At 42.8% G+C, this 14,128-nt stretch overlaps 1 protein-coding gene across 2 annotated transcripts in view; it reads right to left on the reverse strand.

Moving 5' to 3' along the window:
- The window catches only part of BCAR3 (BCAR3 adaptor protein, NSP family member), a 117,028-nt gene that overhangs the window by 87,035 nt on the left and 15,865 nt on the right, over nt 1-14,128 (reverse strand). Inside the window, exon 1 of one of the 2 annotated variants that reach the window (XM_027114366.1) lies at nt 9,805-10,065. The exons of the other annotated variant lie outside the window; for it this stretch is intronic. Coding sequence (XP_026970167.1) covers nt 9,805-9,833 — 29 coding nt within the window. The 5' untranslated portion in view covers nt 9,834-10,065. Of the gene's footprint in view, nt 1-9,804; nt 10,066-14,128 lie in introns of those variants that run through there. 2 annotated transcript variants of the gene reach the window in all.

A 14,128-nucleotide genomic window follows, 5' to 3' on the forward strand; every position in this document is an offset into this window, starting at 1 on the left:
AGCAGTCCACACGATTGCTGCCGTTTAGCTACTGAATGTCTCAAATAAGTTCTCCTTCCTTCTCAACAGATAAATAAGTTACTTTCAGGAGAGTCTTTCACATCCCTCAGATTATGAACACATAAATCTTTCCCTTAAAGTATGATGAAATATAACATTTAAGGGACCCCTTCACACCAGCAAAAGTAGTTAACACATGAAGGAAAGCCAGAGAACAGCAAGGCCAAGTAGCTGTGCAGAAGCTAGACAAGAGTGCCTGATTTTGGGCTTCCCTGGTGGCGCAGTGGTTGGGAGCCCGCCTGCCGATGCAGGGGACACGGGTTCGTGCCCCGGTCCGGGAAGATCCCACATGCCGCGGAGCGGCTGGGCCCGTGAGCCATGGCCGCTGAGCCTGCGCGTCCGGAGCCTGTGCTCCGCAACGGGAGAGGCCACAACAGTGAGAGGCCCGCGTACCGCCAAAAAAAAAAAAAAAAAAAAAAAGAATGTCCGATTTTATATAACCCTTTGGTCTTCTCCATCACCCCCACCTCAGTTGCCACTGCTTGCTTATGTCTTTTCCGCAGGACTGTAAGCTCCCTGAGGTCAGCGGCTACCTCTGTCTTGCTCACCAATGTGAACAAGCACGTACAAAAGTATTTGTCACACAGCAGCCAATTAATAAATAAACAAGGACAAAAATGCACCAATGAAAATATAAACCACAATTAATCACCCTTATATCTATATAATCCAAATAAGGCCTCAGAAAATACGAAATTTCTACGATGGGACCTCCCTTTGCTAAATCTGGTAGACCAGATATTCTCTAAATTAAATGATAATCAAATTACAGATGTATTTCCAAATACATGTTGAAGTCACAAGAAAGGGAAAGTCTCAGGAAACACATACAAAACAGATACAGAAACAGAACAAGTCAAGAACACAAAACGTGAACAACAGCAACAAAAAGGTAAGGAGGAAAGCAGGGAGGCTAAGCCCTGGGTTCATACGAGTGAGCAGCTAACCCCAAAGCCCCACATAACACCCACCTGAACCATCAGAACGGGACTACACCACCCACTACAGAAGGAATGTGCTAAACACAACACAACATGAAACAAAAAACAAGCTCTAGCAAAGGGAACCAAGGAGAGCTACTGTCTCCACCACAGATTCCGATGGAAAAAAATAATAATGGTCTCCCCTAAGAATCTGTAACCACAAGTAAGCCTTTGGGATTCACATTTATATGACCTGCTTTGACAGACAATCCAAAACTGAAAAAAAATTAAAGCGTCTGGGTTGGTGGCACCATTAGCAAGGAAACAATGTAAATCCTTTCTGGAGGAAAACTAGATCTGCAACAGAAAGCTACTCAGGATATCCACAAGTTTGGTTAAATACAAAAATTCCCTTTCAGAAATAACCATATACATGAGAAAACAAGCCCCAATGACTGAAAGTTAGCAGAAATGACAATAGATTGAGATCCCCAAAGACTTCAGATATTGGAATTTCAGATATAAGCTATAAAATAATGATGTACGATAAATTTTTTTAAAAGATGGAATAAAAAAGTGACCTAAGAAGAAACAGGCAGACATAAAAATAATCTACTATAACTTCCAGAAATAAAAAGCTAATTGATCAAAATATCTAGATATAAAGAATTATAAAGATAACCTTCTAAATAACTTAGACATGACTAGAGAAAACATTTATGAATTAAAACAAATATATAAAGAGATTATACAAAACACAGCTCAGAGAGAAAAGGTGAAGAATAATATAAAAGAGACATTGAAGGTAGAATGAGAAGGCTTAATTAACCAGAACTCTAGAAGGAGAGAATTGAGAGAAAGGCAAAAAGCAATAGTCAAAGAAATAATGATGGGAAATCTTCAAAATTAATGAAAGATACTAATTATCAGATTCAGGCATCCCATGAGTCCTAAGCAGTGTAAACAAAAATAAACACATTGTAATGAAACTACAGACCACCAAAAACAAAGAGAAGATCTTAAAAGCAGCAGAAGAGCAAAGAAAGGCTTCCCCGAGATCAATGACAATTAGACTAACAGCAGATTCTCATCAGTCAAAAGGGAAAGTGAGGAGCACAAAATTTCTTGCCCAGCAAACTACCTAGAACAAGGGTGAATAAAGACAATTTGAGACAAATGAAAATCGAAAATACCCTTCAGGAAGCAGGAAAAGGATGCCAGAAGGAAAGCTTAAGATCTAAGACTGAAAGATGCACGGAGAACTGGTAAACACGTAGGCAACTCTAAACCAGCACTGACAGTGCAAAACAAGACAAATATCTAATAACAGTTTGGTGGTTCTTCAAAAACTTAAAAGTAGAATTACTACATGATCCAGCAATTTGCCTTCTGAACATATACCCCCAAACACTGAAAGCAAGATTTTGAAGAGATATTTGTGCACACATGTTCGTAGCAGCATTATTCACAGAAGCCAAAAGGTGGAATCAATCCAAGTGTCCATGAGTAGATAAATGGATAAACAAGATGTGGTATATACACAATGTGGTATATATACCATGGAATATTATTTGGCCTTAAAAAGGAAGAAAATTTTGACACATGCTACAATATGGAAGAAACTTGAGGACATTATGCTAAGTGAAATAAGCCTGTCACAAAAAGTCAAATAACTGTATGATTTCACTTATGTAAGATACCCAGAGTAGTCAAAATCATAGAGACAGAAAGTATAATGGTGGTTGCCAGGGGCGGGGGAAGAGAGAATGGGGAGTTGTTGTTTAATGGGTGCAGAGTTTCAGGTCTGTCACACAGAGTGAAGTAAGTCACAAAAAGAAAAGGAAATATATTAATGCATATAAGTGGAATCTTGAAAAATGGTACAGATGAACCTATTTGCTGGGCAGGAATAGAGATGCAGACGTAGAGAATAGACATGGGGACACGGTGGGGAAGAGGAGGGTGGGATGAATTAGGAGATTAGGTTTGACAAAAGTACACTATCATGTGTAAAATAGGTAGATGGCTAGTGGGAAACTGCTGTATAGCACAGGGAGCTCAGCTCGGTGCTCTGTGATGACCCAGATGGGTGGGATGGGAGGGTGGGAGGGAGGTCCAAGAGGGAGGGGATATATGTATACATATAGCTGATACACTTCATTGTACAGCAGAAACTAACACAACATTGTAAAGCAATTATACTCCAATAAAAATAAATAAAATAGGACTTCCCTGGTGGCTCAGTGCTTAAGAATCCGCCTGCCAATGCAGGGGACACGGGTTCGAGCCCTGGTCCAGGGAGATCCCACATGCCACGGAGCAACTAGGCCCATGCACCACAACTACTGAGCCTGCGCTCTAGAGCCCGCGAGCCACAACTACTGAGCCCATGTGTCACAACTACTGAGCCCATGTGCCACAAGTACTGAAGCCTGCACGCCTAAAGCCTGTGCTCCGCAACAAGAAAAGCCACTGCAATGAGAAGCCCGTGCAACACAACGAAGAGTAGCCCCTGCTCGCAGCAACTAGAGAAAGCCCGCATGCAGCAACAAAGACCCAACACAGCCAAAAATAAATAAATGAATAAATTTATTTAAATAAATAAATAAATAAATAAAGATGAAAAGAGCTCTGGAGACTGGTTGTGCAACAATGTGAATGTACTTAACATTACTGAACTGTGCACTTAAAAATGGCCAAGATGGTAAATTTTATGGTATGTGTATTTTACCACAATTTAAAAAGACAAACTAAAACACAAGGCAACATTGACGTATGAGCCAAGTGGAAGGTATCCAAAGCTTATGTTCTAAGTCCTGCATTGCTCAGGAAAAAGGAGAGGTATTGTTTCACTCTATTATGTTGTTTAAAGTCATATAAAAGTATTTTTTAAATAACCACTAAGTGAATAGGAATAGAGTATTTTTTAAAAGCCAATTTAAAATAAGGCAATTAAAAAACCCCATAGGTTAAAAAAAATGTACAAACAGTACAGACATACAGAATAAGAGGCAGCTATAAACCCAAATGTATCACCAAACATGGTAACTGTTGACCAGATTAAACTCACAAGACAGATTTTCAGAATGTAGGATATAGTACCTGTAGGATACAGTTAAAGTGGTATTTTGGAGGAAACGTAGAGACTTAAATGCTTACTTTTAGAAAAGACTGAAATTAATTCAGTGTCCAGCTTAAGTTAAGAGAACAGAACATTAAAAAAAGACTAAAGATAAAAAGAGCAGAAATTAAATTTTTAAAAAATGATACAGTAAGGGAGCAACAAATGAAGCCTGGTTCTTCAGAAGCCTAGTAAAATAAACCTCTGACAGATATAATCCAGGGGAAAAATGAGAGAAGGCACAAAACAATAGAGAAATGAAGTGGGAGCATAATCACAGATAACAAGAGAGCACTGTAAGAGAATACTATGAACATCTTATGCCAATAAATTTGAAAGCTTAGGAAAAACAAATTCCTGGAGAAATAATACTAAAATAGACTCAAACAGAAAATCTGAAGAGTCCTATAATGAGTAAAAACTTGAATCAGTTGTTCAATATCTACAGACCTGGATGGTTTTTCTAACCAGGAAGTTCTGCCAAACTTGGGAACTTATTACTTTGAAAATGAGAGACCTGAAAAAAAGGATACTATAAATTTGATATCAAAAGCACACCAGGTCAATAAAAGAAAGCAAAGGTAGCCTAGGCTAATCTCACACATGAATAGATACGAAAAAAATCCTAAACAAAATATTGACAAACCTAATCCAAGATGTACAAAAATACATCATAATCAAATTGGGTTGACTCCAGGAATATAGGGTCAGTTTAACATGAGAAAATCTATTCACCACATTAACATTAAAGGATTAAAGGAGAAAAATCATTTTGGGCTTCTAATTGATGGGGGGATAAGGATTTTAAAAAATATCATCATCTTTTCATGATCTCAGCAGGGAAAAAGCTAACTCTTCACAAAGTAGAAATAAAAAAGGACAAGTGTACCTATGAAAAACCTCATTCTTAATGGTGAAGTATGAGAATCACTGATAAAATCAATCAATCAAACAGAAACAAGACAAGGATGTCCACAATTACTGCTTCTGTGCACCACTGTCCTGGAGGTCCTAGTCAGTGCAGTAAATAAACAAAAGAAATAAAAGGTATAAGAATTGGAAAAGGGAGAACAAAACTGTCATGATTCACAAATGATGACTGTAGAACACACAGAGAATCTACACGAAGCTGCTCAGTACAGCAGGGTTCCTGGATATGAAAGCACTGTGCAAAAATCTTCAACTTTAAAACTTAACTCAGGTCAGGGACTAGAAGGCTTATGTGCCTGGGATGGAGTTCTTGCTTATGGGTGTTCATTCATCACAAATGAACTCATTCCTAGAACATATAACTGAAATGCAGCACAAAAAGACTTAAGATGGGTGTGACCAGCAGGTTGTCTCTCTGTTTACATACATGTACTAGTAGGGCCAAGGAAGACCAAAACTGCAGCCTAGGGGTCTGCTGGTTCACCATTTTTAACCAATCCATGTACCAGGGCACATCAACCATCAGGAAGGGTGAACCCAACGACCAGGAGAAAGTTCGCCCTTCACTGGCAACCTCAGCCTCTTTGCATGTGGATAGGGCCTTGGAACCTAGAGCTGTCAGTCACCCTTTGTTCTCCAGCATGACGCTCAATTAACAACTCAACATCTTGGGGAGATGTGGGGATGGAGCGACGGGGCGAGGAAGAGACAGCAACAGGCTTTAAATCTACTAAGATTTTGCTTCCACCGGACGATATTCCTGACTAGACCACATGTTCTTTTAGGTAAGATTAACACGTGGGAGAGTCTAGCATTCTCATTTTAAATTTTATTAGATGATATCCGGGGTTCGAAGGCCTTGCCTATCTCACCAGCCTCATCTCGTCACCTTGCTCCTTTCATTCCAACAAATCCAAACTATTTGGAATTCCCTGAACCAAGAAGCCTAGAGTCCCCATCGTCTTCCTATTCATTCCCATCTTCTCTGACCACTGTTTCCCCTGCTTTCCTCCCTCCCCAGCACCAACCCACAGAATTAATACATCTCCTCAGCACTTATTTTCTATGCATTATAAAACCTTATTATAATAATTATAATTCAATACGGCATATGTACTCCTGTCTATCTCCCTTACTGGACTATGACCTCACTGAGAATAGGGACCATATTTTATTTTATTCACCTCTATCCCCAGAGCACAGTTGCTCAATCAATGTTGGTTTGAATGAATGAACGAGCATGAGTGTGTGTGTGTGTGTGTGTGTGTGTGTGTGTGTGTGCGTGCGCACGCAGAAGATCTAGAATCTAACCCCTCCCATCCACCACACTCCATGGGTTCACCAAGGGAAGAATAACACTGGAGAGAGAGAGAGAGAAGGAATAAGAGAGAAATGTTGTTCTTGGACTGATGGGCCTCCACATGAAGGAGATAAGTTAGCCACAGGCCTGTGACTGAGCCATGATGGCCTCACAGAACTCCCTCAGCAATGGAAGGTCACTGCTGTCAGGGCAGCGCCTGGCTCCCCAGCCCCCCTGAGACTAGATGTTTTCAAAGTGGTCTTGAGAGGCTGGCTGCTTCAGCTGAAAATGAATCTCTCTGGATACATTTGAAATGCCAGGGAAGAGGTCAATCAGGGAGATAACCAAGAGGACAGAGAGTGTACTACAGGGCCATTTCCAGCTGTTTATGGGAAAATGAAGAAATAGATGGTTAAAACAGGGTTGGCCTGGTGGACAGAGATATGATATCACTTGGAAAAATATGAGCTAGTGTGTAGTTAGATGGACAGTTTCTCTGCTGATACTGGCAATCACATTAAAGTCTCAATAAAGAGTTACTTTCTCACTCGAGGTGGGGGCATATTATGTGCATTGCTTTGAAAATTAAAAAAGGGATGTAGCCTGTCAACACTTAAATCAAGTCTACTTGGATAAAAAAAAAAAAAGCCGCCCAAGGGGAAAAAAAGAGAAATCACCCCAAAAAGCCAATTCTGGAATTAATTATAAAATATAATAAAATATGCATATGATTGTGCTTTGGAAAAAGGGATGTAGCTTTTTTCTTGAATTTTTGAATTTTATTTTATTTATTTATTTTTTATACAGCAGGTTCTTATTAGTGATCTATTTTATACATATTAGTGTATACATGTCAATCCCAATCTCCCAATTCATCACACCACCACCTGCCACCTGCCACTTTCTCCCTGTGGTGTCCATACATTTGTTCTCTGCATCTGTATCTCTATTGCTGCCTTGCAAACCGGTTCATCTGTACCATTTTTCTAGATTCCACATATATGTGTTAATATATGATATTTGTTTTTCTCTTTCTGACTTACTGCACTCCGTATGACAGTCTCTAGGTCCATCCATGTCTCTACAAATGACTCAATTTCGTTCCTTTTTATGGCTGAGTAATATTCCACTATATACATGTACCACATCTTCTTTATCCATTCGTCTGTCGATGGGCATGTAGGTTGTTTCCATGACCTGGCTATTGTAAATAGTGCTGCAATGAACATTGGGGTGCATGTGTCTTTTTGAATTATGGTTTTCTCTAGGTATATGCCTAGTAGTGGGATTGCTGGGTCATACAGTAATTCTATATTTAGTTTTGTAAGGAACCGCCATACTGTTCTCCATAGTGGCTGTATCAATTTACATTCCCACCAACAGTGCAAGAGGGTTCCCTTTTCTGGGATGTAGCTTTAAAAACAGAGAACTATAACACTTCTAGATGTGCACTTAAGAGAATATATTTTGTTTCATCACCTTGCAAAGTAAATATGAGATTTACTCTTCCACATCTCAAGACATATTTCTTATTTGTTAAAGGAGGCTCCCTAGCAGTTGACAGGATTAAGGTTGGTGCTTATTTTCTATTCTTCTCCCAGGGTTAACACATGACATGAGGAGTTCCTTTTCGCTAATACAAAGAAGCTGAGGGGTATTCCTTAATGATTAAGCCAACAGATCTGCTTTAGAGCAGATGAGTGGTCTAGCCAGAAGCTCACTGCTCTGTAGTGGGGGAATTCATCTTCCATTTTTGTTGTTTAGACCTAAAAACAATTCACCAGATGGGATCTGGGCAGCCAAGTGTGACCACTTCCCTTGGTCTGATTATTAAACTTCAATTAATGCTTCTAAAATCACATTAGCTTTTTTGACAACCATAATATACTGCTGACTCATTCTGAGGCTGCAGTTACCTAAATCCTGAAATATTTTTTCACATGTGGCTATTAAGCTGAACCCCTTACTTTTACTTTTTTTTTTTGGACTCTAGTGCAAGTCTCTGTTTCTCCCCATAGCCCTTCTAGGTAGGTTTGGTCTGTTGTTTCAAAACGCCAAGATCTTTTTTGGATCTTACTTCTGTCACTTTGACATTAGTTATTCCTCCAAGATTCATACCATCCACCAATGTGATCTTTATGTCAGCACCACTGTCTAAAAGATATTTTAAAGTTGGCTAGAAAGGGGCTACAGACACAGCCTACAGCGTGCTTTCTGTACCATCATCTGGCCCGAATCTCTCTCATCCTAAGGAGATCACCGATGATTGACATTTGCATATACACTTTCTCAACATTCCTCTAATCTACCAACAAAGTAACTCCAGGAAGGAAAGTTAATCTAGTCTGACTTGCTTTTGGCAAAGCCCTGCTAATTACTAATGGTTGTCGCTTCCTTCACCAAGTATTCAAAAATCATTGTTCTAATAATCCTTTTTAGAATACTTCCTGAGAAGGATGACAATCATACCATTTTATAGATTCATTTTATCTCCCTAGTTCCGTTTTTGAAATTTAAATACTTATCTATCTGCAATTTTCCTGTCGCTCTTGGTGATGCCAACATTTCTCCAATGTTGTATGCTGGTTTGATGGTCTCAGCCTCAAGCTCCCTCTGTCTTCTTGGGCCTTGGGGCTTCACCTCATTTGGGGGCATCACAACCTCTTGTCACGGCCTCATCTACTCTCTTCCTTCACCTCTATCCTACCCTTTCCAATCAGAGAAGTCATTTCCATGGCAGAAAAAATGCAAGCCAAACAGCAGCTCAGCAGTTTGGTTTCTCTCACATCCCCCCTCTCTTTGGTTTTATTATTCCAAACATAATTTTTGAAAGCCCTTTTTGTTACCTGTAGCATTTTTCACAATCCTCTGCTCACTCCGCACTCTGGTTCTTTCACAGCCCAGAAGCCACCCTCTGATGTGGGCCTCGGCTGCATGGCCCAACCTTTCCTAAGTCTGGGGCCAAGGCCAGAACAGCACAGAGGAAGTGGCGGCACAGACGAGGCATGCCCTGAGGGAAGGGTTACCTAGAAAGCACAGCCTGCAATCATCTGGTCAAGGAGAAAAAGTAACACAGATACCTGGAAAGATGTTAGGGTCAGAGGTCAAGAAAAGCAGAATTGCTTATCAAGCTAGTGGAGTGATACAGAAGGCTAGCTACACTGTGGATGGGAAGTTAGGTCAGCAGCAAAGAGAGAGAACAGGTGCAGGTAAGCTCAAATGGTTCCAAACCCACATCCCCTTCTCCCTGGGCTATGAGTTCCTCAACTGGACAAAAGCCCTGGACTGTCTTTGAATCTCTAGCATAAAGCCTGTCACACAGGTGCTCAACATACTTGTCAATGAATTCATCAGATTGGCCCTGGCTCATCAGACCACACTGGGGGGATCCTGTAAATGGATCGGTCCAGGCTGGAGACAGTTCTTCCTACACATCCTTAAACAAGAGAGCTCCCTGGATGGTCACATACCTGTTCCTCCTTTGAACTGTGGGCAGCATGTTGTTGTCACTTGTCCTGAAATGCGTTTCCCTTTCAGAGCCTCAGACCATGAGATCCTTGGTATTATTTCCCTCAACTTGGGGAATCTTTCCTCCTACAGCCCAGGGTAGACTGTGGATGAGGACACGATTCTCTCCCTGGCTACCAGAGATCCCAAGGCCTGGTTGCTTCTCAGACTCCTGCTTCTTTCACTTCCAATTCCTGCTTCTATGAGTCAGTTTCTATCTCATCTGAAAATACAGCCATGCCTGATGAATGTGTTCATGACATATTCTAAAAGAATGGCAATTAAACCGCCTCCTCAGGCAGATTCCCTAATCATGTTAAAACAGCACCATTTAAATATCCTACGTATTACACTGTGGTGAGTCTCTACAGGAATCCAAGGCTAATACAAAGTGGTACTGGTTGATGAAGATTTGATGCGGTCATGGGTTAACTTGTGCTCGGCAGAATTCTAGGACAGCATTAAGTTAAAAGCCACTGTTGAAACCTTAACTTGGCGGCAGTCAGTCAAACTGAATAGAGTAACAACAAGAAAAGCCGTATCAAGGCCACTATGTCTCTTGGCAGGCACAGAGGGTCTGGAATCAGTGAATCATCAGGCTTCAGGCTGGCTAAGCCCAAACACAGCACTTTTGATAAAAGCAGATGCTTTGTTTGCCTGGTATCTATCTGCCCCTCCTCCACTCCCACCCGCCCCGTCCACCCTGCCCCCAACCATTCCTCATCCCTTTCTAAAGAGTGTGTTTGTAAAGGTTTCTTCTCAACTAATTCAAAGGCAGAATACAAGTGCTATGGTTTTGAGCGAGCCTCCAAACCTCAGAGCCTCTGCAAGGAAAGATTTCACTCAACCAAACATATATAGGAACATACACCCTAGGCCCCTTTTCCAGGGCAGGCACCTTGGAAAAGCAGCCCTCACCCCTCAGGCACAAGCCTGAATGTCAACCACAGTCGGCCATGTACCTCCTCTTGCCCACAGAGCTGTCAGGGAACGTGTAGACCCGTTGGGGAAGGAACTGCGGGCTTAATCACCTTGCTGCTGACACAGGCCCACAGGAAGGGCAGCCCCGGGGACATGTCTGCTTTAATCAGATCAAAAACTTTTTAAAAAAGAATCAAGTAATGAAAAAATGTGCGTTGTTTTATTACATGCTTAAAAGATTAGATATTTTCCTATTGAATTTTGTCTCTCATCTTAAAAAAACCCCACCTTCCTTTGAACACCAACCCCGTGAGGCTCCTGCCTCATTTCTCTGCTCCCCACCAAACGCCCAGCCTCCTCTGCTGGCTCCCCAGAACAGTCTGTGCCACGATTCCTCAGGGCTGGGTCCTAGGGGCCCTTCCCTTTATGCTTTACACAGCTCTCTCCTTTGCTGACAGCATCCATTTCCGGCTTTGATATCATTTCTATGCAGACTCCTAACTTTATAACATTTAGCCCAGACCTCTCTCCACAGCTCCAGGCTCATAATACCAACTGGTATTATGATTAATACCTCCACTCAGACACACACACATCTCAGACTTAGCACACGCAAGACGGACATCTCGATTCTCTGCAATCTACCGTCACCTCCTCCTCCCAGGAAAAAGCCGCCCAACAACCAAACGAAGCCCTGCTCTCTCCAGTCTTCTCTGTCTCCGTAAATGGTCCCACCCCCGCCCCCAGCTACCCGAGCCATACTTGACTGCCCCTCTCCGTCATCTCAGTCCTAACCCTCGGTGTGTCCGGTAGACTCTACCTGCAAAACAGATCTAGAATCCACCCACCTTCATCTCCTCCACTGTCATCCCAGAGCAGACCCCACCGCTTCCCGTACTGCTGCCATCGCCTCCTGCCCTCTCTCCAGCTTCTCTTCCATCAATCACTTCTCCACTGAATCTTCTAAAACTGCATCAGACCATGCTATTCCTTTGCTTAAAACCCTTTAAAGGCTTCCCTTGGCCCTATGGAGAAAATCTAAACTCCTTAGTGAGGTCTAGACCGGTACTGTCCAATAGAAATACAATGTGAAAAACATGTAACTTAAACTTTTCTGGTCGCCAGTTGAAAAGAAATAGATGAACTTAATTTTAATAAACTTTTAACCTAATATTTCAAAATTATCAATACATAGTAACATAAAAATATGAATGAGGTATTTTACATTCTCTTTTCATATTAAATCTTCAAATGTTCCCTCCCACAGAGAGCCATTCCCTCCTCCCAACCCAAGGAACTCAGGGCTCTCTGATGTGACCTTCCTTGCACCTCCTCATTCTGCAGTTATGTATCTGTTGATGCATTTGTCTGCGTGCCACCTAAACTGGGCAGTCCCTAAGGACAGGGCCCACATCTATTTTCTTCTCCACTGGGTACCTGGTGCCTAGCACAATACCTGGCACTAACTAAGCTCAATAAATATTCATCAAAGAATAAACAGTGAAGACACTGACATTAAGTACTACAATCAGACAATCAGACGAGGGCTGGGCCAGTCCACCAAAGGGAGGCTCTGTTCTGGGTCTCAGCACAATGGTGTGTTAATCTTTCTGTGCACCGATGTTTCTGTGCACCTGTAAGCACAAGCGGTGGCCAAGATGCACTGCTGTAGGGCAGCTCAGAGCAGACCCAGGTAGAGGGATTCCAGCCAGACTCCGTCAACACGTGGGAAACTTTCTCCCCCATTAGCCGCAGGCATGGAACGTGATCTCAGGTTACACACGAGGATTAAGAGCCTCCCAGGAGGAAGGAAGGGCGGAAACCAACATCTGAGCCCCTGCTTCATGCCAGGTCCTGGGCTAGGTGCCCTCACTCGGGATTGTATTTGACCCCCACAAGCCACCCTTTGAGGACGTGGAGATTCAGAAAGGTGAAGGAACTTACATAAGGTCACAAAGCTACCAGTCTGGTTGCTGGAATCAGCATCAAGGTCGCTAGCAGCTTTCTTTGATGTCCGGGGCTAAATCAACGTCCCAGCAAAAGTACCAATAGCCTTCAGGGTCAGGCGTCACACAGCAGAGTTGGCAGGAGAAGAATAAACAGCTCTGATCAGGTGGAAGCTGAGACCTGCTCCACCCAGAGCCCCAGAAGGCGGTGCCAGGCTCAAGAGTGAAAGCCAGAGTGCTGACACTCAGTGGAGCCTTCGTGTTTAGTGACCAGTGAACCCTCAGAGCACTCCTCCGAGGGGATTATTTTCACCCTATTTTATAGTTTAGAGCTTGCCCTAGTTCACACACCTAGTAGTGGATAAACAGGCATCTGAACCGAGACCTCTCAGTTACGTGACTCGTGTTCTCGCCTCTTACATCTTACTATGTTTGCAAGTGATTCTGGAACCGCAGACAGTCCGCTGCATAAAGGCTGGGTCAGCACGGAAGGTTTCTCAGCCTTCTGTAATTTGTCAATAACGGCACAATCCGTAAACAGGAATACCCTCAGTGCTTGTGTTTGGGGCCTCCAAGGAGAGAGAGCTTGAAATTCTGTATGCAATCTTGCAGCTAGTCTCTTAGAGACAGACTGGGTGGTGACAGCATTACAAAACTGTGAACAGCAGGGTGGCCACGGCCTGAGGGCTTATCACTCCTGTGGCTCCAGTCCAGGCCCCAGGAAGGAATCTCCTTCCAATCAACCAGAGTAACTACAACTTCTCCAGCTCCCATCTCTGGCCAGGCTGGGATGGCTCTCAAATCCACATGTGATAAGAACATGAGTAGTCTGTAACTGCAGAGCGTCTTCTGTTTACAGTATGCTTTAACCTATACTGAGGGGCCTGATAAACTCACAGTTTCTGACTCTCAGAAGCCTGAAAAAACCTGACTTTTCTCAAACAGCATGCAGGAGGCCAGAAAAAAAAGGATTTAAAGCAAGTCAGTTGGGGTGGGGTGTGAGGGGTTGGGGGAAAGAGAAGATATCGAACAGCTCCACTCAACAAGCACAGCTTTGTGTAATTCTCTGATCATTCTCTTGGTTGCGGTTTGCAATCAGTTAAAAAAAAATGTCCTTTCGTTTTTCCCAGAACAGCTGAGAATGCACAGATCCCAGCCTTTAGGGCTGAAATCATCCCTGCTAGTAGAGGATTTAGGACTACTGTCAGGCAGCTGGTGGACCTGCAGGCATTTCCTCTTCTCTGGGCTCCCCCAACCCTGGGCCGGTACCAGATGCCCAGCAGGGCTGAGCTCACCTCTGACCCAGCTGCTCCTGGCCTCAGCACACCAGGGGCCACCGGAGCCTGGACGTGCACCATTCCTCGGAATTCACTAACCCATCCACAACAGCTGCGCTCAAACACCAAGGGGCATTTCAAAA

This window comes from Aethalodelphis obliquidens, unplaced genomic scaffold, assembly GCF_003676395.1.
Source record: "Aethalodelphis obliquidens isolate GAN/ISIS:26980383/991018 unplaced genomic scaffold, ASM367639v1 scaffold13, whole genome shotgun sequence".
NCBI lineage: Eukaryota > Metazoa > Chordata > Mammalia > Artiodactyla > Delphinidae > Aethalodelphis > Aethalodelphis obliquidens.